The sequence below is a fragment of the Stenella coeruleoalba genome (genome assembly GCF_951394435.1).
Source record: "Stenella coeruleoalba genome assembly, chromosome: 1".
Taxonomy (NCBI): domain Eukaryota; kingdom Metazoa; phylum Chordata; class Mammalia; order Artiodactyla; family Delphinidae; genus Stenella; species Stenella coeruleoalba.
This window is the reverse complement of record NC_137169.1, coordinates 65,012,673-65,040,633: the sequence shown is the minus strand read 5'-3', so window position 1 is coordinate 65,040,633 and position 27,961 is coordinate 65,012,673. Positions and strand designations below refer to the sequence as shown.

The following is a 27,961-nucleotide window of genomic DNA, read 5'->3' as shown; positions in this document are numbered from 1 at the left end:
TCCCTTAAATCGAAGCGAGGAAGGGCACAGATATTCTGAACATTTAAATTGAGGAAATTGCCGGGCTCCACTTTTCTTCTAGGGAGAGGGTCTTATAATGGTTCATTTTGCACCTTAACTGTCCTTCAGACCTCAGTGTTTGCAATTGGAAGCCTACTCTGAGTGCGTCAGAGACCATCCAGGTCTGAACCTCAGTTATAGAGGAGGATGCTAACGGGATTAGGAATTGGAACATATTGGACCCCAGAAGCCCGGGTAAGCCTCCATGGACTCACTCTGACTGCACACATGGAAATGCTGTGTGTGTTGGCCTGACATAAGTTGACATAAGTTTTGGCTTGCGCCAGGGCAAAAAGGGAGCCTGCGGTGGACAGTCAGGATGGGAGCTGAGGTCACTGAGAGCCAGATGCGGATGCTGTCAGGCTTCCCTGGCTTGGAAAGGAGATGCACCCCTGTTTACAGTCTGCAAAATTACAGAAGAAGGTGGAGGGGATGTGCGGGTGATGGATAGTCTTAAACTAGGTAGATCCCCCTCTCTGTGCCACCCAACCCGTCTCAAACAAGGACCGCTCCAGAGCAGGAACAGTAACCATGGGACTCTGCAACTAGGGTCCCGAAGTCCTGGAAAAGGGCTGGAAGAGTTCTCTTGGCCTGGGATGACTGCACCAGCCCCGTGGTGTTGAATTTACTGCGACACCAAGAGGAAAGCACTAGGGCTTTATCTTGAAGACTGGGGTCTCTTGGTAGATGCACCAAGAAGGTTTGCAAACTCAGCCACAGCCGCTGCAGGCAAAGAAACATGGGGGGGGGGAATCCCTTTAAAAGAGTGTAATCCCTTCTCATTTCTTTCAAATAGCTGCCCCTTCCCCTGGAGGGACTCAGAGCAGCGTTTTTTAAAAGGGCACCTACACGTTGCACTACCTTTCAGGAATAACGCCTTGACCTGCTCAGCACTTAGTTTGCCTTTACTATTGCTTTTGAGTTTCAAAGTCACCCAAACAATAAGCAGCCGTTTCTGGTGAAGGTTTAAATAAATACAATGCCTTTTCAAGGTTTCTTCTTCCTCCTCCTTTCAAAATACTTCTGCCCTAATAATTAATTTTAGGGATATTATGGGAGAAACCTCTCACATTATAAAATATACGTGGACTGATCTGGAAGTCTGTCTTTTAAAGGTCAGGGTGCAAAAAAATTAGGCAGTTAATAAACTAAGCCACAATTCCTGATTCTTTACACGGTCCCCCATCCCCAGCCAGGCCGAGATATCTTTTTTTCCTAAAAAGGCTTTGCATTTTTAGAGAGGAATATGTGCATGTGTGTAGATACTCTTCTATAATAAGAAATACCATTTACTGTTTAGCTTCACCTAGATTTCACATGTTGTCACGTATATTCCTCACAATCATCAAGGAGGTAGATATTATTATGCCCAGTTCACAGGCGGCGAGCCTAAAGCTCAGAGAGGAGACTCAAGTTCTCAAGGCAAATTAGCAAGAGTCGGGATGCGAACCGATTCCAAGGTCTTAACCATTGTACTATATATAAAGGATATTTGGTGAGCCTGGCAGAGTATGAAGCCAAGTGCCCCCTTCTGGCTGGTTGGAAGTGTGGCTCCTCCCTTGCTTCTGGAGTCCCAGAAGCCTGAATTCTCTTAGGAGCTGGCAGGGGGAGAGGGGGACTGCAAGGCTTGAGGAGCCCGACTGCCGCCGCTGTCAGTTACTTAGTGCTCAGAAGCGTGCGTGGAGCCCGAGAGGGGAGGAGAGGAAGGGCTAGAGGGGCGGGAAGCTGCCGGGGGAGGGGAAGGAGGTAGATCTCATGCTGGGCGAACACTTTCTCATCGCCAGGTCGTAAATATTGTTGCATTTCCTTGGTAACCCCCAAGCCCAAGGCGCAGGCCTGCAGGCAGCCTCCTGAGGGGGCTGAGGCCCTGCCCTGCCGGCACCGGCCTGGGCCTGCTCGGCCGGCGCCTGCCTTCGGAGGCGACCTCCCCAGAACGGCCCTGGAGCCCTGCAGGTCCTCGCGGCGTTCGGGCCGTGGTCCCCAACCTGTTGGCCTTGGTCAGAGGCCGGCGGCGGCCCCGGGGCAGGCCGGGAACGTTCCGGTCGCGCGGTGCACCCCGGGAGGCTCCGAGGCGGCGCAAGCAGGGAGGGCGACGAGGGCGAGCACCCCAGCGACGTCCCCCGGTTCCAAAGCAGGCGGGGACCCTGCGTGAACCCCCACATCACTAATACAAGCTCCGGGAGAAGGCGGGAGGAGGGTGGCCCCCGCTCCGAGCGCCCAAATGCCCACCCCAGGCCAGGCTCTGAAGTCAGGCTGGTCGCCCTGGTGGGTTTGACCACCGCCCTCCTCGCTCCCTTTTCCGTGGGCGACCATAGGGCGGAAGCTTTGGTTTCAAATGCGAAACATTCGTCTCCTGGAATCATATCTGGATTCCAGAGGATGTTAAGACTTTTCTTTCCTGAAAAAGTCAGCGCCTGGAGGAGACCCAAGGCCCAAGGCCTTCTGCCCCTCAGCTGGTACCTGCCGGGAAATAGGTAGGTAGTTCTTATTCAACCCTTCCAGCCCCCAGAGGGCACACCTTAGCATCCCACAGAAAGCTGTTACAGAGGAGGAGAAACCTAAAATCCAAGCCTGCAACAAACCAGGCCTTGGAGCGAGGCCCGACTAGGTCAGAACAACGTGTGCCTTTACTGATCAGTAAAGTGGACAGGCTCGAAATACCCCGGTCGGGAATGCAGGCTGGCTCGGGACAGACGACCAGAGAGTCGCGTCGTGGACTGGTTTTCCTACAGGCATGGCGTCTACGCAGGCAGGCCAAGGCCCTGGTGATCTAGGCCCTAGGACTTTGAACCTGACCTGCGTTTGGGAGGGGCAGGTTCTGGCCTCAGGGAGGGCGTTTCTAGGAATTCGAGTTTCTTCTACTTTGTCTTAGTTTCTGTGCCAGCCATAGACACTTGGCCCTTGGTACTTTTAATACTGCTGTGCCATGCTTGGGCAAATACTTGTAATGAGCAGGCACTTGTGTATAGCTCTGATAAAAGGTGTTTGTGTGTGTGTGTGTGTGTGTGTGTGTGTGTGTGTGTGTGTGAGAGAGACAGAGAAGAGTGGGAGGGAGGGAGGGAGGGGGAGAGAGAGGGAGGGGGAGAGAGAGGGAGGGGGAGAGGGAGAGGGAGGTGGGGGGGAGAGAGATTTTTCTGGGCTGATGAGAATATTTGCAGTTCCAAATGATGGATAGGGACTCTTAGATCCTCTAAATTTCCTAGGTTAATGCAAAAACCTATTTCCTTTTTATATGATCACTTTTTAAAAACATGCATGAGAGATTATATTCTTAATTTCGGCCACCCTGTTAGAGGTTTAATACCAACCATAAGAGGAAGCCAAAGGGAAAATATTTGTATGCCTACCTTGGTCTGGAAAAATATCAGTAGCATTTCTTATTTGACAAGGAAGTGCGTTTGCTCACTCTTTTTCTTTCCCTTTCTTTTTCAGTTGGCACAGGGATCGTTTTTATTATATATCCCATGTTTATTGTTTCTGTTTGGTACTTTGGTCATTTGCAGCACATCTGTTTCTGATATTGGTCTTGTGTTAAGCACACACTATTGTGTTAGTAAGATTTTACACCATCTGTTTAAGAAAATTCTTGCCAGTGGTATTTGATGCCCAGTTGAACTTTAGCCAAACTTCTTCATTTTATAATGTTCTCTCAGTCCTGAGCATATATATAATAAACTTTAATGAAATTATGCTTTTATAGTTGCTGACAGACATCAGAAACACATATGCCCAGGTCAACAGCAGTTTAGCTAATGTTAGATAGGAGGAACAATATTAAGGTAGTAAAGATGTTGAAAAAGAAAAATATTTAGAAATAAAACTATTAAATTTAGATCAAATGATCATCCAAATAAACAACTGCTACACACACGCACACACACACACACACACACACACACATACACACACACAAGAATCTTGATGTGGCTATTGGGAGTTAATGTGTATTTCTGATGATTTATGTATTTCTTCATTATATATATTAAACTTGGCAATTTGTAGTTTTGACGTTATTCCCAAGGGTGTAACAACTGGTTTAAAATGTAATAAAGTAGAATAACATTATAATGTGACCATATAAAATATATACTAAATTATATTAAGTACATACAGATAAACAGTAATTGAGCCTAACTAAAATTATATATCTATATATACATATAGATACTTTATCATGAGGTCACTCATAAAGGTTTTTCACTGTATTATCAAAAGGTAACAGGCAATGTTGCCCACATCTGACCTCTTTAAAAGTAGAGCTGCTATTTAGGGAATCCCCTGGTTGTCCAGTGGTTAGGACTCCGCACTCTCACTGCCAAGGGCCCTGGGTGTGACCAAAAAAGTAGAGCTATTTATGACAATTCAAAAAAAATTAAAGTATCTATATTTGATGGCTAAGCATATATATCTAATAGTGGCATAAGACTGGAATTGGCTTGAAAAAGTGAATACTGGCTGTATGTTTTCAAATATCTTTTCTAGAACGCAACACTCCTATTGATACATTGACCTATTTTGTTTACACCCAATGTGTATACCCCAGTGTAAAGCCTTAAAAATGGTAATTCCACATGATACTTTAGTTAAAAGCACAGAAATATAAAGCTTGACACTTGGGTTAATAAACTTCTGACATTCATTCCTGAAAATCAGCATTCTTCAATTGACAAAGACATTTCCTTTGATTGAGTTATGCCAAAAACAGATTGTCACAGTCTTTCAGTTGTTACCTGGACAGACTGCTTTTATGGTAGATGCTATGATGAAAGATGTGTCCATTAGATAACTGCTTAGGGGGCTATAGTCTCTTTCTATTTGTTTCTTTAGGAAAACAAATCTTTGTTTTGGTATATTTAATTTCTAAATAAAATGTATCCATAATAATGTGGGTAACTGACATTATTTAATCAAGAGAGTTGGAATTCAGTACTGTGTTTCTGTGAGATAAATCTGGTTATAGAACTGGAACCAGTCTCATAACATTTCTGTCTATATATACTTCTAAAAATTTTTTTATCAAGATCTACATTTTCCTTAAACTGTTAATTTAGATGTGTCAAATTTAACCTATAAATTTCTTTTTAATAACTGATATTACAAAAAGTCAAACCTTATGAATCTTCACATGTCTGTCTCCAATTAATCTGCTTAGACTATTTAATGGAAAAAATAACAAACCTAATTTTGTCAATCTGCAGTTCTGCACACATATTCTGTGTGCCTCTTTAAGGTCAAATGCCTTTTCCTATACATATTTAATGCATAATTATCCTCATGTAAAACCTCGGATTAGAAGAATAATTAGATGCATTTTCTTAAAAGATTATTTTCGGTTACATCAGTATAAAAGTGGGATGTATAAAAGTGGGATGGTCTCAAAATGATGTCAGTGATTATTGAAAGAAAACTATATACATCTTTGGGGTTCAATTCATTAAGCATCTACAAAGTACCAGGTGCTGTGGATACAAAGAAGAGTAAGACATGGGTCGCCCTTGCTCTCAGAAAATTCCCAATCCATTAAAAAGACTGACAAAAATAGAACTAGCTCATCCCTGCAGTTCTATAATGATTTCTGTCTATTCCTTGGGCTTTGAATTGGTAAAGTGGCAGATGATCTTATCATAGTACTTTCTACAGGTTTTTAAAATTTTTAAAAAATTTATAGAATTTATATGGAATGAAAGTGAATAAAAGCAGACTACCCCCAGAATGCTATATGGTTCTGAGAGAACCAAGACTTTTGGTACTTTTTCAGGTGTGGGAAGGGGACAGCATTTACTTGCTGTTCCTGAAACATCTGCTTAATTATTTTGAGTCTTGCATCATAGTTATTCTTCAGTCTGTTGTAGAATCTGTTGAAAAAGTAGTAGTGGGACGCCGTACTGGAGCTAGAAAAAATTTTAGGTTTGTTTAATTCCAAAATCTGGAACAGCTCTTTTCCTCTTGCCTTCTCCCTCTCCCCTACAAAATACTTTTATATTTTTATCACTGAAAAATTTTATAGGTGATTGGGAGGGGAGAGAAGGATTCTACAAAGACTGTCATTTAAGGCAATGGATGATCGAGGTCAATATTGGCTATTTTTTTCCAACATATATTTGCTAACTTTGGGAATTAATTATCCCAAAACTACAAGACTGAGCTTATTTTTCATACAAACAATTTGGGATTAAGTGTTTAGCAGATTTTTTTAAAAAGTTGAATGTTTTTGTTTACAGAAAGTTTTGTTGGGAATTTAGAGTGAAAAAATGTAGATGTAAAATTTCTTTAGCACTTCAAAGAATTACAGCCAAGTTAATTTTAATTACTCTAATACTTTTAGAGATTAAAGTATAATTTTCTTCTTTTATTATACATTGATGAAAAATATCAGGAGAGAAAGGAGCAATCATTTGATTGAATTAATTGAATGCCTTTTACCCTTGAGGAAACATTGCATTTTAATTGTCTTCTGTCTAATCATGGTTTTTGGAGTAAGTCTACATTATGTTTTCCTTTTAGAGGATATTGCATCTCATTTGCCTCATCATAATCACAGATTTATTTATGTGATCAGTTGATTCCTACTGGCTGTTGTACATTTCATTTCTGATTCTCTGCATTTTCCTCAACTCCTTGCTTCTTAGGAAGGCAAAATGATGATGTGAAAACTTTTACAGTTGGAATCTGCTGACCTGTATGTCAGTTTTAGCCCCTTCTCTTTTTAGTTAGTTGTGTGATGACCTTGGGGAAATCACTTAACTTTCTAAGCCCCAGTTTCTGCATTTTTTGGGGGGAGATAGGGGGTCATCAGAATAAGTCATCATTGAAAATCTTTCTAGCTTTTAATGGTAAATCACTGTTCACAGAGTTTTAAGAACTTTTCTTAAACCAGCTTTGAAATCTTAGTTATGACAGTCCTCCAGAAGGAAATTTTTCTTCAGTTTATATTCCTGTTTAAGAGTATCATCACGTCATAGTTTATTTACTGAAATCAAGTTGAAGCTGAACTCTGGTCTCTAACCAGCATCGGTTCCTTCCACAAAGCTAGATTAAATTATCTTAAGAGAAGTTAACTCTGACTCCAGCCCAGAGTATGGATCCAAGTTTAGCAGAATGAGAAATCCCCAAACAGGCTTCCTCATTATTCTGCTTCTTTTCCGTCAACCTTTAAAACCTACCTTAAATGCTGCTTTCTCCTTGAGCATTTCCATTCAAGTTGGAGGTGATTTCTCTTTTCGTTGAGCAGCCACATTCATCGAGTTGGGCAGTTGCTTGGCTATATAGTGTCCATTGTAGGCACAGCTGAATGTGATTCTCCTAATGCTATAGCTCTGGCATCCTATTTTTGTTGATTCATCCTTAGGTTTGGTGTTAAATAAACCCCAGTAATGATGAGGATGAGGCAGAGCTAGAAACTGGTAATGTGATCTGATAGGTCATTTGTTAATGAGCTCAACATATTTAACTGGTGTCTTTTAATTCTAACAGACCTCTCACCCATCATGAGTGTGACATGTATTTTTTGGTTTGTTTTCTGGTAGTCATAATGACTTTGGACTGAAATGGACATCTTAAATTCAGGTCTCCTTAGTGGATATTTGCAGGGTAGTGGACTAAAGTCAAGGATGAAGATTGTGGCCATGGAAGAGACTAAAGGGAACTAGGACACTGTATGCTTGGTTTGGAGAGTGATGGTATTTTACTTTCCAAAATATAAATTTTATTAAAAAGTTATCCAATGTATTTCCTGACATTAATTACATTGATAAAAAACATTGGCATGGCTAACATTTTTTTTAGGTGGTGGACAACTCAAGAGCAGCTGGGTAGAACTGAAGTCCCATCATCCTGTCTGGCTGAGATCCATAGCCCATTTCACAACTGCAGGGGATTACTTCCATTCTCCCCAAGGTATAGCTTATTTCCATGTAGAATAATTCCATATATATATATATTTTTTCAACTCATAAAGAATTGTGTATGAATTGATCTAATTGATTATCAATATCCATTGCCAAATATTAACAGGGGAGAGGAATAAACATTGCAGTTGCCTTACTGACATCTATTTTATTCCATCGTGCAGTAGCTGTGTAGTTTGATTAGGATTGGCTCTAACCCTAGGTCCAGGAGTGGCAAACTAATGGAGGTAAACCAGTTGTCACTGTGATTTTTAAAAATTGAATTATAATTAATCTAAAATGTTATATTAGTTTCAGGTGTGCAACCTTACTGTGATTAATTCAGGGATGGTTACAGAAACTTAAGCTCCATGAAGATATGTAATCTGTTTTGTTCATGGCTGTATTCCCAGTGCCAAGAATAGTACCTGACATACAGTAGATGATCAATGAATATATGTTGAAAGAATAAAGGAAGCAAATTCTCTGATCAAAATGACCCTTGGGAGTTTTGTTTGATCCTCAGAATGTTGGAGAGTCCCTATTTTCCATAGATATAAACTAGGAAGCCTGTAGCAAATGTATCCATCTTGTGGCCATAGGAGGGCAAAGCTGAGAAAATGAGTGAGAAAAAGAGCCTCTGTGTTAACCTGTACTTCTACTTTACCTCTATGGTTTAAACTACCTTGAATTAGATATTTTTGATTTGACCAAGAGCATCCTAAATGATATATGGAGAACAGTTGAAGGTATATAACAAAGACCAGTTAGCACATTCATTAGCTCTTTTCCTGTACACACTGATTCTTGAGGCTAAGAGTTTAAAGACTTGAATACAAAACTACCATCAGACAATCTGACTGAATTAGAGTTTTTGGTAAAAACTCCAAGATATGTGAAATCTAAACAGTTTTCATGTTGTGGTTGAGCCAGACCGCCTTTAACAAATCAACAAATAATTTTAAAAATATAATTCAGTTTTTCTAGATCCAGAGGCTTAGTGAGTATTAGGTAATACATAGAAAACTGGATATGTGCCTTTTAGGTAAATTTTGTTATGTGCTTTTTACCTTCCCTAAATTTGATATAATAAAAGCACATGTATTAAGAACACAGTGGTATACATAGTGCTAAGTAAAACACTTGTGAAGTGGTTTTAATCTAACTATAATATAGAATATAGCTTATATATCAGAAATAAGGCATCTCTCATCTACCTCTTTGTTATATATTAAAGATCTATTTTTAAAATTCTTAAATCTATGGTAGAATTGTAGCCTTAGGCTTGCCTCCAAAACATAATTACTAATTTTTAACACAAATCTATAGTGATTTGAGCTTAACCTGAAGCTGTCTATAGTTTTCATTCCATATGAGAGAATATTAATAAGAACTAAAAATTTAAACTTTGAAAGCTGTGCTCTGGAATGCTATCTGAAAACTAAGGAGGGTATTGGGAGAGAGGTGTTGGGGCTTATAATAGCCATACAATGATTACCGTTCATGATCTGTTCTGCACATTCTGATTTAAATACCTTACCTTTGTGCTTGGCTGGTAATTTGTACATTTCTCTATCTGCTACCTTGTATCCAGATGGCCTTATCTGATTCTCTTACTAGCTTGAAAACTTTTTGAGGGCAGTGACCATGTCTTATGGAACTTGATAATCCTGGTGTCTAAATAGTGGCTATACTGTGTTTGTTGAACAAATGAATAGATCAGTGAATAAATGAATGGCTGTTCTTTTTGATGGGATCTCAATGCAAATAAATTTAGTGACCCAGTAGTAATATGAATGTATGAAGAGGCTCAATAAAATACAATAGGGAGTGGTAGGCCTGTGACATACCTTGCTTATGCACATTCAGATTAATTTTGGTTTTAAAAAAGTTGAGTGTCAAGACACAAAGATTGCTAGTTTGGGATTCCTGCATTAGGTCTTTAAAAAAAAAAATCTGAAGTTAGAGTGAAAAGAATCAGCCATACTACTTAGTAGCCTTGCGACCTTTCCATGTCTCTTTTTTATTTAGAAAATGAAGGTAGTAATGACTTTGACTAACTTAAAGGGTCATTGTGATCATCAAATGAGATAGTGTATCAGAGATGTCTACAACTTTAGGTAACCTCTTGAATTTCTAGAGCATAAATTGTGGAGCATGTTCTAAATGCAAACAAACAAAAAAAGCCACATTAGGCTAAGGGCTCATTAGCACTTAGGGATTATATGAGAAAATCTGATAATGGTTTCTGTTGCAATTCATATCTAAACTGAAGTGACTTGATTTTGGTAGATAGTGTGCAACCTAGGGATTTAGAACTGCTTGGGGCTTTCTAAAGAGTTTATAAGGTGCGGTCCAAAAAGACTTGCTGCTAAGAGAAGACACACTGGGAAGTCTTGGTGGAATGGCAGATGAAACAGACACTGCTTGAACTAAAGTTATGAACCTACAGACTACATTGCTCCTCTCAAATTTGTACTGATTGTTGGTCTTCCCTTCTAGTCGTCAGGAAAGCAAAGTCTAAAGCCCTAAATGTGGGGAAGGAAAAAGCTGTGGCACTAAGGTTCTTCTTCCCTCAAGAGGAAGAATAAGTAGATGGAACTCGTTTTTAAAAACATACAGAGTATATAGATAATCTAAGTGATAAGCAGAGCAGTAGTAGACCTTTTCTTCTGTCAGCAAGAGAATGGAAAATATGGCTTGTGGATATTCACTCAAGTATTTATTGAGCACCTGTTATGTGCCAAGCACTGTGACAGGCACTGGGGCACACTGATGAACAGAACAGACACAGTCTTTCCTGATCCCTTGATGCTTCCAGGCAGTTGGCTGACACAGACATTTAACAACTTATTCTACAAATAATTTTTCCCACAGATGGGAGTAGATGATACTGCAAAATATTTATGAACCAGTTTTCTAATGTAGAATAATATAATTCTTTCATTTTTCCTCCTCAAACTAATTTTCATACATTCTCCAAAATAAATCTTAAAGTGCTTCTTTGTTTATCTTCCTCAAGGTTACCACTAAGTCTGATTATTTAAGGATGTAGAATTTAATTCAACACTGAAAGTAGACATGGGCAAATTCTCCAAAACCTCAAACTAAATAAAACAAATAATTGAAAAGCAAAAGAATTAAGAACAAAACCAAGTTGTGATAGTTTTTTTTTTTTTTTAATTTTATTTATTTTATTTTTTGCTGTGCTGGGTCTTTGTTGCTGCACACAGGCTTTTCTCTGGTTGCAGCGAGCGGGGACTACTCGTTGCGGTGCACGGGCTTGTCATTGCAGTGGCTTCTCTTGTTGCGGAGCACAGGCTCTAGGCGCGCGGGCTTCAGTAGTTGTGGCACGTGGGCTCTAGAGCACAGGCTCAGTAGTTGTGGTGCATGGGCTTAGTCGCTCCGTGGCATGTGGGATCTTCCTGGACCAGGGCTCGAACCCTTGTCCCCTGCATTAGCAGGTGGATTCTTAACCACTGAGCCACCAGGAGAGCCCATGATAGTTTAACTGTAAACATTTTTGAAAACTTTTTAATTTAAATGAATTTTACTGGGTGTTTTAAAGGAAAAAGTTAAAGGAAAAAGTTTATTAAAACATATTTCTCCTTATTACTTATCCTTATTTATCTCATTAGTAGTAAGTAATCAATAAATATTTGTTGCATAAATGAGTAAATTCATGGTCAGACTCTGAAGGATGTAGAAATACAGTGAGAAAAAAATGATATTTTACTTCCCTCCTACAGGCTATGACCTTATGAAGCTGATGACTGTAGTTTTAATTAAAAAAAAAAAACCCAACAAACAACAATATAAAACAACCTGGTAGTCTATGTGGCAGGAAGAATTAAAAAAAACAAAAAATAAAATAAAAAAACCAAAACAACTCCAAGGCAAATAAACACTATTAGAAGTTGCTGGCTTCAGAGTTAGTTGTAAATCCCAGAATGCCTGATCTTAAGTATTTACTACCTATCTCACTTTCTGCACAAACGTGCTATTTACAAAACTGTATTGCAAAGAGGTTTTCCACATCTGTCAATTATTTCTAGCTACTAGCTAATCTTGTAGTTTAGATCAGAGAAAATTAAATAATCAAACTGGCTTGCTTATCATGATGCAGCTGAAGCTTCCATTTTTAGGAAAGTCTTTTGTACTTCTGAGTAACCATCAAATCACCAATTCCACTATTTTTTACTTTACAAAATATTTTTAAGCTGTTGGGTATGTAACTCAGTCATTAATTCAGTGTTTTAATTTTAATCCTGATAAAGGATTTATATATATTTTTTTGCTACAGTTTCTCCTAAATGCTTTTGAGAATTTGCTTTGAGGTATTGCCTTTTTTCTCTATATTGAGTTACTGTTCACTTGGCTGCTTTTTTTGCTTTCCAACTTGTAGATTTACATGGGGCCAGATATTCCTGATAAATTACTTTTTTCTGGTTCCTAAGAAATAAAGAATATATTAAAATAAATTTTGATGTTATTAAATTTTGATGTAAAGGGAGAAAAATTATGGATATTTGTATTTTAAAGTAAAGCATAGTAGTCTCTTATTTTTGTGAATGTCTCTTAAAATGCACATCTGCCCTAAACAGAACCAAGAGGAAATTAAAAACTACAACTTTAAAGCTTTTGAAAATGATGAAATTCAGGGGGTACATATTTGTTAACCAGAAATTCAGAATGAGTCAGACTTAAGCCTTGCGAGTTGAAATTTTCTACTTTATGTTCCATTCATCTAGACCTTTTTCACTGTTTTAATTGTGTGGGTGTGGGTGTTTTAAAAACTTTACAATAAATGTCTCTGTCTTCAGGTATTTGCCCTTCTTTCGCTTAGACTCTGGTTGTGAGTCTTTAATGGTGAGATTAAGTGGGAAGGTATGTAGTTCTCCTCTAGCATGGGGACTGAGTTCTAGAGCACACATTTAGGGTGGAGGACTCTTCTGGACTTACGCGGCACTTTCTGCTTTTGTTTTTGTTTTGTTTCAGGTTTTTTTTTACTATTTGCTTATGTAAGGCTTACCAGTTGGCAAACTCTTAGGCTCTTGGATGGTCAGCAGTTGTGATGGCAATAGGTAATTGACCAAAGGCATATGTATTAGTATTTCTAAAGACTTCCCAGAATATTGGTGGATTTTAAAGTAAGCTATTAATATACAGTACATGAAGTTTTAAACATGTTCACTGCTGACCCTTTTAAGTTAGGATTCTAGTATCTTTTCTTTTTCCTCTTAGTAAAACTGTAAGTATAGGAAAGTCCTTTGTTACAAATTGAGCATTTTACAAGTAAATACTATATTTGACACACTTAAAATGTTCACAGGTAACTAATTATTTCATATCTTTTAAGTTCAATGAAAATGTGATGGGTAAAGTACCATTATTTGTCTTCCAGCCAGTGCTACTGTTAGGTCTACCTAGGATATTATAGTTTAATCAGCATTTTGTCTTTAGAAAGAATTGCTAGGCATCTGGGGGGAAGGGAAAATAAAGTAAAAACACTTTCATACTCAAGTTTAACCTATTTTGGCTGCCTGGCTATTGTATCTGTTGCTAAATGTGACTGGTTTGTTTTTTGTTTTTGTTTTTTAAGAGAACGCCAAGCCAAAAATCTCAGCAAGATTTAAATTACAAGTAAAACACCTCAAATTTTAGAGCATTTCTTTCTTACTCTTCTCTTTGGAGAACAAAAAAATATTTAAAATAATACTGTTGATAAAACATCTTAAATTATCAAAGAGAAATGCTAAATAGATATTTATGAGTGACTAAAATAATTTCAGGAATAACCAAAATTTCATTTAAATTACACAAATGACGAATTGATTTTTTCTTCCATTTGGAAAAAATATTTCAAAACAATCGCATTGTAGAAAATGTTATAGTATTTTTAGAAGATTGGTCAGTAATATCTTGAATATATTATCTATGAATGTATAAAAGTAATTCATCAGAATTAGAGTGTAAATAAGGTGGATTTTAATAGACTCTTAGTTCCAAGTACATCATTTTTATCCTTTATTTTTGATAAAGAATTTGGAAAGTGAACCTTTATTCAACGTTAAATAGCAAGGAGTTTCAGTATTTTTGTTTGTTTGTTTTACTAACACCTTGATTCTCCATGTTAAACTGCTCTTATGGTGAAGGGAAATACAGTATTAAGGCAGCAAAGATTAACTTCTGTTATGGATCTAGCAAAGTAAAATATTTTTCTGGGAAAAATAATATTAAAACAAATACTTTTTAAAAATTGTGATATATAGTTTTGAATATTTTCTGTGTAGACCGCTGAAATAATTACTAAAATGAAATTGAAAAAAAAAGAAAGACTGTAGAAATTATGAGTTTATTTCCCTCCTGATAAGCTACATATTAAACAGTCTTTGTATTAAAGAAGTAATACTTTTAAATTTAAGCTTTTCTTACAGTAACAATAAATAATAAAATACTAGTATATATTTTATAAATTTATTTATTTATTTTTGGCTGTGTTGGGTCTTCGTTTCTGTGTGAGGGCTTTCTCCAGTTGCGGCGAGCGGGGACCACTCTTTATCGCGGTGTGCGGGCCTCTCACTGTCGTGGTCTCTCCCGTTGTGGAGCACAGGCTTCAGACGCGCAGGCTCAGTAGTTGTGGCTCACGGGCCTAGCCGCTCCGTGGCATGTGGGATCTTCCAGACCAGGGCTCGAACCCATGTCCCCTGCATTGGCAGGCAGATTCTTAACCACTGTGCCACCAGGGAAGCCCCAATACTAGTATATATTTTACAAACTATTAAAATATACAGTTTTATTCCTCATAATTAATATACTTAAACATAATTAAGTTGCATATTACGTAATATTTAACATATGGGGGAATTATAAATATAGTTGACATTTATAATCCTTTGTTAATTATATTTGTATCTGTTAACAGAATAATATAATGCATATTCATTAAGATTATAGGTCTTTATAAACATATTGGAATTAAAATTTCAGGTTACAATTTAGGCATTAGTTTTATATGAATTCGTCTGTGTGACCACAAATAAGAAATGAATCTGTTCCAAAATGTTGAAAGCCAATGTCAAAGCAAAAAAAAAAAGACAACAAAAAAAGAACAAAAAACTTGAAGGCATTTTGAAATAATTGATGTGTTCAATCAAACTACAAAGACACTGCAATGAAGAGCCTAGGTTATTTTGTTTTCTTTTGCTTTTCATAAGGTATGCCAGCACTGGATACATTTTTACATTTTATAATTTGAAATAATGAGTTATGTTTAGACAAAGTAACAGAGCATTCAGAGTTGGCAACTTTACTTTTTATTTTCTTAGCTGCATTCCATCTGTTTTGTCAAAGGCATGGTTCCAGCAGTTTCATGATGTCCAAATCATTATACACAAAGCTTTTCTATGTGTATGTGAATCAGGGTAGATTTGTTTTATGTTTGACTTACTTTGGAGAAAAGAACAGGAATGATCGTGAGGTCCTTAGATGATTCAGAAATGCTTGAAGAGAAAGCCATACATGGATCCTTGGTTATAATAATTTTTAAAAAAGTGTAACTTTGAGCCAAAATATTTGTTATTTATGAACTATTTGATTCCATGAATTTTAATAGTAGATACGATGACTTCATGGCTTCATTTTAAGGACTATTAACAGTTTCCCCCAATAGAAGTGAACATGTAGTGCTATGTTAAGCAGAGTTTTTTTTTTTTTTCCTCATGAAGGTAAATCAGAAAAAAATGTTTGGGGACTAATTAAAAATTATTTTATGTTTTTAACTATAATTATGGTATATGTACTCATTATAATAAAATTAAAATATTAAACATACAAATACAAAACCTGATACATCTCACGCGCAGACTGTTACATTTTAAAATGATAGAAGATTGTTTTTCACTTTGTTGGATCTCATGGAAAAAGTGTATATTCTTAAAATGCATTTTGTTGATTTCATTGTTAATGAGAAAAATGGCTCTGCTTTCAGCCAGTAAAATTTAACATGTGAGCATATTTGTGTGGAACAACATGGAAGTTTTCCAATCTTTTATGAAAGAAATTAGAGCCATATCTTGAAGTTAGGTTCCATGAGTGTTGACCTTTTACCATTTCCCTACCTTCAGTTTATTACTGATAGAGAATATTTGAGTTAGCTTTAATTTGCATCATATTTTTTCAACCAGGAAAAAATCTAAATAATTTAGAATTGCTTTATTTCTGAAAATAATCTGGATTGTTTGGGCAAGGTTTTACCTAATGCATTCTAATATGTATGCTTGGTTAAACTTTTATGAGTAAAACATTTATGGGTAGTGGTACTTCTTATGTAGAAATTCTTTTTCATCAGCCAGCTTGGCTAGCAATAAATTGAAAGTAATATATTTTACTTATAAAAATGAATGATCCAAATTCCTTTCTTAAGTAGGTTTTTAAGTGTATTTTTTACTCCAAATTTGCTAAACTCCCCAAAGCATCAAAATAAGAGGGCATAAATAATAACTTAATTTGGTTAGCTTTTTATAATTTACAAAATAATTTTCAAAATATATAATTAAATTAAAGGTATTCTAAAAGACTTTGTGGAGCTAGAAAGACATTCCTTTATTTGAGAATTTTGTTTAATCATCATAAATGCCTATATTGACCTAATATCCATGTCTGTTATTTAAATAACTTTCTTTTATAATCTTGAGTGAATTTTTTAAAATAAATTTATTTATTTTAGGCTGCGTTGGGTCTTTGTTGCTGCGTGCAGGCTTTGTCTAGTTGTGGCGAGCGGGGGCTACTCTTCGTTGCGGTGTGCGGGCTTCTCATTGCGGTGGCTTCTCTTGTTGCAGAGCAGAGGCTCTAGACACATGGGTTTCAGTAGTTGTGGCACATGGGCTCAGTAGTTGTGACTCGTGGGCTCTATAGCACAGGCTCAGTAGTTGTGGCACACAGGCTTAGTTGCTCCGCGGTATGTGGGATCCTCCCGGACCAGGGATTGAACCCGTGTCCCCTGCATTGGTGGGTGGATTCTTAACCACTGCACCACCAGGGAAGTCCCTTGAGTGAATTAAATAGTATTTTTTGAAATCTGTTCCCTACTATTAATGTAATGGATGGAGGAGCTTTGCCAAATTTATTTAGATTATTCTCCATTAAAAGAAAAATCATTGTTTGAAAACTTGTTTGCTTATTTTGGTCTTTCATAATTAAGGATGCTGTAGAGACCTGAAGTTGATGCTGTACACTGTTTCTTATCTTCTGGAAATGCTTTTATGCTCAATTGGCCGTAAAAGAAATCCTTATATGAATTTCCAGATCTAATAGTATCTCTGTATGTTCACAGGTTTTCTTAAGTGAAAACCCCATGTGAATTACCATTATCATTTTATAGTCATCCCTAATCTTTAAAGTGACAAAAGGTAGGTAGTGCACTTAACCTACTTTCAGAAAAACCTTTTAAATTTAAACTCTGCTAATTTAGAGTTGATAATCGTGTAAGTGGAAGTTAGCCTTTCTTAAGGGAGAGTACTCATGAGTAATTTATACAGTATTATTTTAGTAATATTTAAAATATTTCAGTGAATTTTTTGATGTACTATGATATGTTAAACAAAGTTTGTCTTGTGTACTATTTAAACAATAAGTTTTCTAACAGGATGAAATAAATTTGCAATGAATGTGACAAAGAATTGATAACTTTGTTCAGTAAAGAGCTCATAAAACTCTATAAAAAAAATAAGTCTCATAAATAAATGGGCAAAAAAATGACTGTTTTGTAATAGAGGAAATACAAATGGTTGAGAAACATATGAAAAAAATTTCAACCTCAAATATATCTGAAAAATACAAATAATAGAGTAATGAGGTTATTTATTACTCAAATTAGATTAGCAAATCGTAAAGGTATGTTATGGTGGTAAGGGTGAAGGTCATCTATACTCTTGCTGGAAGTAAAAATTGATTCAGCTTTTAACAATATGTAGCAAAAAAGCTTTATAAAATGTTTATAATGAAGTATTTTCCTTTTTATAGTCTGTGCAAAGGAAATAATATAAAAATTCTCACTAAGGTTTATACACTAGGATGTTTGTCTCAGCCTTTTGTATATAAAGGAAAATTGTAAACAATCTAAATTCTCAGGGACATGGTTAGGTAAATTATGCTTCATTCAAACGATGGAACATAATGCAGTCATTAATAATAAATAAAAATGATTTTATTGTCTTATGAAAACACTTCTGATATGTTAGATGAGAAAAACTGGATGCAAAAGTAAATATACAAGATGGTTTACATTATAATGAAAGAAAAAAGACTGGGCAGAAATATGACAGAATGTAGTTGCACAAGGAGGAAAGTTACGGGTATTTTTTTCCTACTGCTTTTTTATTTACTACTACTAACCAATGAGAATTACCTTACTTTTAAACTAGGGAGGAGGGACCATATCCTTTGCCTCAGCTATCTCATATCTAGAAATCTATTCTGAGGAAATAATCCTAAATATTGACTTAGATTTGTGCAAAAAAGTACAACTTTTTGTTGTTATTAATAGCATGCTATTTGAATCAAGCAAGATAGTCAAAATAGATGAATCATTAAGATGTGGTATATTTATATAATGGAATATTATATAGTTATTAAAGTTGTTTTTTGGAAGAAATTTTCACATGAGAAAATTTTATGATGTAATTAAGTAAAATAATATGTCATGTATAAAGTATGATCTCAACTATATGCAAAATAACATTTGGAGAGAAAACCAGAATCGAATGAAATATGTCAAAATGTTGGTGATTTTTATTTTTTTCTTTAAATGTTTCTGCATATTCCAAATTTTTTCAAAATGTATCTCCAATTACTTTTTCAGTTAGGAATACATAAGAGTTGGAATTTTTAATCAGCAAGTTTTCAAAAGATTTAGCTTGGGTGAAATTTGTTATCCTGAAAGTAATTATTTAAATAATAACTTGTATATTACTTATAACTTAAGTAATATCTTGCAAAGTAATAACTTGCAAAATAGTAACAGCTTTTAAGTTTCAAATCAGACTTTTACCAGTAGAGAAAACTATTTTCTCTTAGCCTAAATTGGGGAGGTAATCTTGTAGAAGCATGTAATTTCATTAGTAACAAATAACTGGTGGTCTATTAGAATTTTGTTACCTGAGTCACACTGTTGAAAAACATACTCAAAGAAAAGTGGAAAACCAAATCAGGAAGGCTAGCACATGTGCCTGTCAGCATGGTTTCATGCTTCTCACTAAATCAAAGTTTCACAGTATCACGGATAACTTTTTAAAATAGTCATGACTATCATAGATGAATCTTATTTTGCGTAAAAGTGCAGTCTCATGGGGGAAGGTGTAGAAGGTGGCTGTTTCACTGTCCTAGCTCCATGACCAGGGGGAGCTATTGATGGCGCCTATTGTGGTGTCAAAGGTACAGCAAATCCTATTTTCAAACAATACAGGATAGTGTTGGACCCTCCCTGGTAAAGGTTAGGAAGATAGACCCACCTGACTGGGTACCATAGATTGTAGCTAGTTACAGAGTCTAAAAAATTTAGAGATTCTTATCAAAGAGTAATTATTTCTACCCATATAACATGCCAGGGATGGCTGACAAGATCAACATTTCACAGCGTGTTCACATTCCTATGGCTATAGAATCATCAGAAGTATTATCGTGGGGACTTCCCTGGTACAGTGGTTAAGAATCCACCTGCCAATGCAGGGGACACAGGTTTGAGCCCTGGTCCGGGAAGATCCCACATGCCGAGGAGCAACTAAGCCCAAGCGCCGTAGCTACTGAGCCTGCGCGCCACAACTACTGAAGCCCGTGTGCCTAGAGCCTGTGCTCCACAACAAGAGAAAGCCCGCGAGCAGCAACGAAGACCCAACGCAGCCAAAAATAAATAAATAAATTTATTAAAAAAAAAAAGTATTATCTTGGAATGTCAAGCACATTAATAAACACGTAATTTTCAGAATACATCGGTGGTCATTATAAAGAACTAAGACACTTGTGCTTTTTAAAAAGATGATTTAAAAGAGAAATTTGGGCAAAAAGTAAATAAAATAGTTTTTGCTTCATTTGAAAAATCCATTTCAAATGAAAATATATAGTACCATAATAAGCATGAGGTATCTACTCATAAATAAGACATCTTAATTTGAAAGTACTAGAATTAGCTGTTCCTACTTATTTCTTCCTTAGTCACTGTTTATAGATGAATAAATGTATGCTATAAACATTTGTTCATTTAAAATATATATTGATGTAAAATCAGTTCAGATAATCACAAGCCCTATCTTCCTATCTCATCTCAGAAGCATACAATAAAATTTAAACTACCCAAGTTACCAAAATCAACTTTATTTCTTTTTAAAGAAATAACAGATCTTGAAAAGAAACATGGTTTCTGATAGTGGGGAACCAAGATTTTGAGAGTTCATAAATATCTAATGCGGGAACTTGTAAAAGAAATATCTGTTATTACATATCACACTAAATTTTTTTCTCAAATTTAGTTCCATTTTCTTTCTTTCTACAAAAAAAGAGGCCTGAATCAATTTAAAAAATCCCATCCGCAACCTCCAAAAGCAAAAAACAAAAAAAAAAAACCCAATTTTGTTCATATGATATTTCCCTTGAGGTCTTAATCGGTTTAGTCTGTAGGATTTCCTTTTTGGGTGACATTATCAGAAGAAATTACCCTGTACCATTACCTTTGGTCAATGAGGTTTGACAGGCTTTCCTTCTCTCTCATCTGCATCTAAGTGGAGGTTGCAAGCAATTCCCTGAGACAGGAAGGTGTCGTCTAGACGTGACCCTTTGAAGTTTCTTTTGCTTCCATCTTCAGCTCACTGAAATTTCATTTTGGAGGGTCATCAACCTTAAACACTTAGAGCCTGTGGATGATGCTGCTTTATTTATTATAACCATTCACTGTACTACTCTGTACTGGAGAAAAAGTCAGGCTACCTATGGAATTTGCCTGGAATTCATTCAGTATCACCCTTGGTGGCCCTTACTTGGGCAGTGGCTTCAGGCCAGGGAGGAATACAGGGAGAAGCTGGGAAGAAAACTTTGCAAATTGGGAAGGTCCAAGGGAGTGTATCTCAGTCATGCAACAGTAATTTTCGATTCGTTTTGTTTTTCTGAGGAACAGAGCATTCATTGCAAATTCGCAGTTTAAAACTGGTAATAATCAATAAAGAATGGTGCTCCAGCCAATTTCTTAACTAATTTTAAAAGCTTGCATTGTTTTTGTTTTCTTACATTACCTCCATAAAGCAATATAGTTGAATTCTCTTGATACTAGCACATTGGGCAAAGTTTCAAAAGAGTGGAAGTTTTTCACTTTAGGAAAAATGCTCATTTCCTACAATGTACCCCAATTTCCAATGGATGCAATAGATTGTGGATAAGGGGTTACATAGTCTTTAGCATAGTCCTTTACTTGTTCATTGTGAGTACAACATTAAAGAAATGGTAACCTTAATAAACCCTGAGACTCCTTTAGACTTTTACCTAGAAACTAATAACAACTTCCGGAAGTCAGTCTTACAGCCAAACAGTACTTATTGGGAGGGGTGGGGGAGATGGGGGTTGAATGAGGGTTGCATAGTAATTCTAGATTTTTTCTTTTCCTGATAAAAGGATAAACTTTAGTGTTTCTTATTACATACCCATTTTGTTTGTTTTAATATCAGTTAACTGTCCTGCGTGTGTTCTTCATGCTGTAGGAAAAAGCTTTATTCACTTCAAATTTATTTCTGCCTTCTTGGGTTGCAGTTTTATGAAGTGGTCAGTTTCCTAAAACCTTTTTTTAAGTAGGGCTTTACAGTTATTCTGCAAAGCCCTTAATTCCAACAGGGAAACTTACTAATTAGTTAGACAACATGGTGGGAACAGGATCTTAGCCCCAAGAAATGCACTTATATTTTTCAGGTAGTGATCTGGGTCTCTTAGTATCACATAATTGAACTGAGTCCTAAGATTTAGAAAAATGATGTTTTGGATCGATTCTTACCAAATAGGAGTTAAAAAAGGAAGAGAGGTTGCAGCACAAATACTGCTAGGCCAGAGAGAGCAGTTTTATGGAGTGCTCTATAGTTTAAAACAGCATTTTACCTATATATCATCTCACTTTAGTTTTGATCCTAAAAATAATCCTTCTTAAGTAGGCCATCATCAAATGGCCACTATCAAATTTCCATTTTTCAAGGTATGGAAACTGAGGCTTCTGCTTAGTAACATTCTTAAACTGGCAAAGTTAATAAAGGGCAAAGGATTAAAACGAGATCTGATTGTAAGATCTTGCCACTACACCAAAATTTAATGAGGATTCCTTGGTGGGAAGGGAGGTATAGAAAAATTTGGTTTCTTGAGATTTGCCAAAGGCTAAACCTATATAAAGCGTCATTAAGCCTGAGAATAAGTCAAACTTCAAAGTGCAGAGCAAATATGCATTGTTTTAAACACCCACAAATTGATTTATAAATGTTTTTTACATTCTTTTACAAAGCATTTTACAGATGTTCAGTTTTAATTTGATAGACTTTTTGCACATTTTCACTTGTATACATAACACTTCGATATGTCATAAATGTCCCCCCCAAATTATAACACATATCTTTAGGAGATGGTTTTCTAACTATTTTTCAGAATAAGTTACGTGGCGTGTAGGATAAAGTTTTAAAATCTGATATCTGTGGTTGGGGACTGAGAAAGGTAGATTCTTAAGACTCCTAAGAGATGAAAAGTTATACATTATAAATATCTGAAAGAGTTGCTAAGATTATTTTCTTTGTGATTCAAATGGGTAGGTTTGTTTTTATTGTGGATTCAGTTATAGACTGAAATTTCTATTTTTGTTTATTTTTTAATTAATTAGAGCCTAGAAAAATTATTGTCTACATACTCTTAAAAACTCATCCATAAACCCAATAATGAAGTTTTAAAAAGTAAAATTTTATTATTTGTTGATTAGAATATTATATACCAATACTGTATGGTCACAAATATTTAAAACTAAGAGTAACAAAACTGAAAAAAAAGGATATAGTCAAACGTTTTAATGCTGAGATTGTGTGATTTTTTTTTCTTTGAGGAGTTTGGTTTCTAATGTTACAGTTAAAAATTATTGTGCATAATTTTTATAACAATTTTTAAATAAAGACAAATAATAGGAAAATAATTTAAATGTTGAGGATTTACCATGATATCATTTGTTTAATAATTTTCTAGTTACTATTATAATTTTTCCTGGCCCATTACAACTTACTATTTTCTGATTTTGAAAATTCATGGGATTCGTCGTTAGTGCTTTATTGTCTAGCAGAACCAGAGGATTTCCACCAAAAAAAAAAAAAAAGGATCTCACTGTGATCCTGAATCATTCCAGTAATTTTATTGGGCCTCAAAGTGTTCTGAGCCTGGAGGAAACACTCTGTGTAAAACTTACAGACTCATCTGGTAGTGATTTGTTATTGACTACGTTTTAGACTTGCATCCAGGTCAGCTGTTGCCAAGAGAAGGCAGACGGGGGAATAAAATTATTATCAAGGAAAGACTTGGAGATACACTGAATGAAGCAAACTGAGATAAACTCAAACAAAATTAAGGATGAAATGGACTCCCAGAAATAAAGGGGGATAGAAAAAGAAGTGGACTCAATCCCTCTAGGCTAGTTTTCTTTTTTTTCCCCCTGCCCTTGCCATATCAAGTATTAGTCTTTAAACTTATTTAATTAACTGACAACTAGGAATAGATTTTCCTCTAACATTTCAGTCAAATCGATTCTGTGACCTGAAAATTTGCCCTTGTTGTTACTCCTTCACCACTGCTTTAGTAGTTTTTTTTTGTTTTTTGTTTTCTTTGGCCGCGTGGCATGTGGGATCCTAGTTCTCCAACCAGGGATTGAACCTGTGCCCCCTGCATTGGAAGTGTGGAGTCTTAACCACTGGACCACCAGGGAAGTCCGTGCTTTAGTGGTTTTAAATGTAATTTCTAGCAGGTTTATCTCTTGAACTCACTATTCCTCAGACTCAGTCAATAAAATATGTAAATGAATAATGTAAAGAAGTTTAAGGAAAAGACATAGTTTAAATCTAAGAAGAAAACATTATGGGCTGAGAATTTTAAGTGTACGTGTAGGTCAAATTTGAGTCCTATAGTTTAAGTAAAAAGATACTGAATAATGATGGAAATATATAGATAAATCCCTGCAATATACAACTCAAAAATATTTGTAACACACTTGCAGTTAATGTTCAAACATCTTTAGACTTGAAAAACATCCATTAGGGGCTCACCAAACCTCAAGAGTTCTTTTGGCACTTTTAAATTGAGTAATTGTAATAATCACTATTATTTATTAGGTACTCTGAGTTGATACTATTTACTAAAAAGCTGAAGATAGAACTTGTGCATTCAGTCAATAAATTTCAGTTGAACCTTTTGTCTTATGGGAGCTGTTATTATAAAACAGATAATATCGATGATGACCAAGAGATGACAAATAGAAGACAAATAACTTGTTTATCTTGTGATCTGTCTGAAATGTAGAAAACTCAGGTTGATGACAACAGTTTATATATGCTCAAGAAACAAGTAAAATAATTTAGAATGTCAGATTGATTCATATGTCTAAAATAGTAGTTTGTATGAAATGGGTTAATTTTTGACAGAATTGTTTACTTAAATTAAGAAGATATTTTATAGGGACTTCCCTGGTGGCACAGTGGTTAAGAATCCACCTGCCAATGCAGGGGACACGGGTTCGAGCCCTGGTCCGGGAAGATCCCACATGCTGCGGAGCAACTAAGCCCATGCACCACAACTACTGAGCCTGCACTCTAGAGCCGGCGAGCCACAACTACTGAGCCTGCGAGCCACAACTACTGAGCCTGCGTGCCACAGCTACTGAAGCCCGTGTGCCTAGAGCCCATGCTCCACAACAAGAGAAGCCACCGCAATGAGAAGTCCGTGCACTGCAGGGAAGAGTAGCCCCCTTTCACCGCAACTAGAGAAAGCCCGTGTGCAGCAACAAAGACCCAATGCAGCCAAAAATAAAATAAATAAATAAATTTATTAAAAAAAAGATATTGTATAATGTAAGTCAAAAGGGCACTGACTTGGCATCAGGCAAACCTGGACTGGAATCCCAACACTACCACTAACAACCTGGATGATCTTGGGCAAATCATTTAAACAGTTTCCTCATACATAAAGGGGGCATGTTTTGTAATAATATCTTCATCATAGAATTCTTGCTGATAATGTAGCTGTAGTGCCTAGAATGACAACTGTTACATGGAAGAGTTCAATAAATGGTGGCCCCCATTATTATTATTTTTTTTTATTATTTTTTTTGTAGTACGTGGGCCTCTCACTGTTGTGGCCTCTCCCGTTGCGGAGCACAGGCTCCGGACGCGCAGGCCCAGCAGCCATGGCTCACGGGCCCAGCCGCTCCGCAGCATGTGGGATCTTCCCGGACCAGGGCACAAACCCGCGTCCCCCGCATCGGCAGGCAGATTCTCAACAACTGCGCCACCAGGGAAGCCTGGCCCCCATTATTATAGCATTTCTAATGATTAGTTTATTCTGAGCTTTTAAATTCCTAACACTTCATAATTTTAAAAAGTATAAACTCCTTATGCTTCATTTCTTATGTGAAGTTCTTCTAGGATTGTTTCTTGATAATGTTATGGTGACATCAGTCATCTTGAAATAGGCTGGAGCATGGTTTGGGGTAAATGAAAAAGACTTGAAACTGGGAGGTTGGTGTGCTCAAGTTTACCATGCTGGCTTTCTGGGCCGCTATCCTACTGAAGTCAAATTTATAGCTCAAGATTGTTGCTTCATGGCCATAGGAAAGGCAAAAATGTTATGGCCCACTTCTAGGAAAGGAAAAGAAAAAAGGGCAACTCAGGAATCCCTCTGCTATTTCAAGAGTCAGTACCATTATTACAGCCACTACTACCTATGGGCTGGACATGTGTTTTGTTGCCAAATCCATCTGTCATGGATCGTTAGTCCTATTATTAAAGAAAAGAAGTTGCTAAATTTTTTTTAAAAAATCAATTTATTTATTTATTTATTTTTGGTTGCGTTGGGTCTGTTGCTGTGTGTGGGCTTTCTCTAGTTGTGGCGAGCGGAGGCTGCTCTTCATTGTGGTGCACAGGCTTCTCATTGCGGTGGCTTCTCTTGTTGTGGAGCACAGGCTGTAGGCACACGGGCTTCAGTAGTTGTGGCACATGGGCTCAGTAGTGTGGCTCGTGGGCTCTAGAGCACAGACTCAGTAGTTGTGGCGCACGGGCTTAGCTGCTCCACAGCATGTGGGATCTTCCCAGACCAGGGCTCGAACCTGTGTCCCCTGCGTTGGCAGGTGGATTCTTAACCACTGCACCACTAGGGAAGCCCAGAAGTTGCTAAATTTGAAGGTTATATTTATAACTTTTATATTAACAAGATGTTTTAGAAAGCTATTGTGTGGCAATCTTTTAGGACTCATCCGATCTGATTATTATTTTTTTAATGTTCATTAAAGCAAGGGTTTGTCTTTTATTGCTTTGCATTCCTCATGGTGCCTAAGTTAGGGTCTTGCATGTATAGGTTTTTAAATAAAAGTGAATTGATTTAAAAATTCCTATTTCCCATGAGGATTTGTCCTTTTCATGAGTTTTTTTTTTTTAGAAATGTAACAATATGGATTACTCCAAAGCTTTTCTACCATAACCACTTTGCTTGTAACCATCCATAAATACTGCAGACAAAACATTTAGAATGGTGACTGAATTGAAAGCTTCTATCCCTAGAAATTCTTAAAATAGGCATCACATATACCTATTAAACATGAAATTGGTGTAAGAACAATAATTAAATATGCTTACATCAACTGAGTATGCATCAACCCAAGGTATTCATCAACTAAAAGAACTCTGTGTTCCCAGTTGAGGCAGTAGAGATCAGAGACTTATTTCCCTCTAAACCAGGTTCAGCAGTGACCCTCTTCCAAGAGTTTAACTTTATGGCCATCAATTTTTAAAAATTATTTTTCTATTGAAATAAAAATAGTGTATTTTTATTTTAGAATATTTAGAAAATACACATGTTATATGTGTGAAGATTTGTTCCCAGTGAACCATGCTTATGTGATTTCAAGGCCTGCGTAGTCCTCTTTCACATTAAATCTGGCCTGGCCTTGTGGTTTGGTATAATAAAACGGGGTGAAAGTGTGGTTATGCAAGTTCTAGGTCTAGGCTTTAAAAACTCTTGCAAGGGGGCTTCCCTGGTGGCGCAGTGGTTGAGAGTCCGCCTGCCGATGCAGGGACACGGGTTCGTTCCCTGGTCCGGGAAGATCCCACATGCTGCGGAGTGGCTAGGCCCGTGAGCCATGGCCGCTGAGCCTGTGAGTCCGGAGCCTGTGCTCCGCAACAGGAGAGGCCACAACAGTGAGAAGCCCGCGTACCGCAATAAAAAAAAAAAAAAAGTCTTGCAAGGGACTTCCCTGGTGGCTCAGTGGTTAAGAATCTGCTTGCCAATGCAGGGGACACGGATTTGATCTCTGGTCTGGGAAGATCCCACATGCTGCGGAGCAACTAAGCCTTTGTGCCACAACTACTGAGCCTGTGCTCTAGAGCCCATGAGCCACAACTACTGACCCCACGTGCCGCAACTACTGAAGCCCGTGTGCCTAGAGCCTGTGCTCCTCAACAGGAAAAGCCAGTGCAATGAGAAGCCCGCGCACCGTGATGAGTAGCCCCTGCTCGCCGCAACTAGGGAAAGCCCACTTGCTGCAACTAGAGAAAGCCCGCATGCAGCAATGAAGACTCAACGCAGCCAAAAATAAGTAAATAGATAAATAAATGGATAAGTAAATAAATAAATTTATATTAAAAAAAAAAGCCTTGCAGCATTTTCTTGTCCTGAGACACCATGTAAAAAAGCCTGAATTAATTTACTTGAGGATGAGAGATCTTATAGAAAGAGAGGCCCTGTTGTGGAAAGACTAC

General features: G+C 36.9%; 1 protein-coding gene across 1 annotated transcript; it reads left to right on the top strand.

Annotated features, from left to right (window-relative positions):
* Positions 1–207: 207 nt before the first annotated feature.
* LOC307187964 (uncharacterized protein) lies at positions 208–27,650 on the top strand (the record flags this gene model as incomplete). Its single annotated transcript, XM_079924576.1, has 5 exons — positions 208–255; positions 348–522; positions 1,925–2,534; positions 7,846–7,956; positions 27,496–27,650. The coding sequence occupies 5 exons, from the start codon at positions 208–210 to the stop codon at positions 27,584–27,586; spliced, it is 1,035 nt and encodes a 344-aa protein (XP_079780702.1). The 3' UTR covers positions 27,587–27,650.
* Positions 27,651–27,961: the final 311 nt, after the last annotated feature.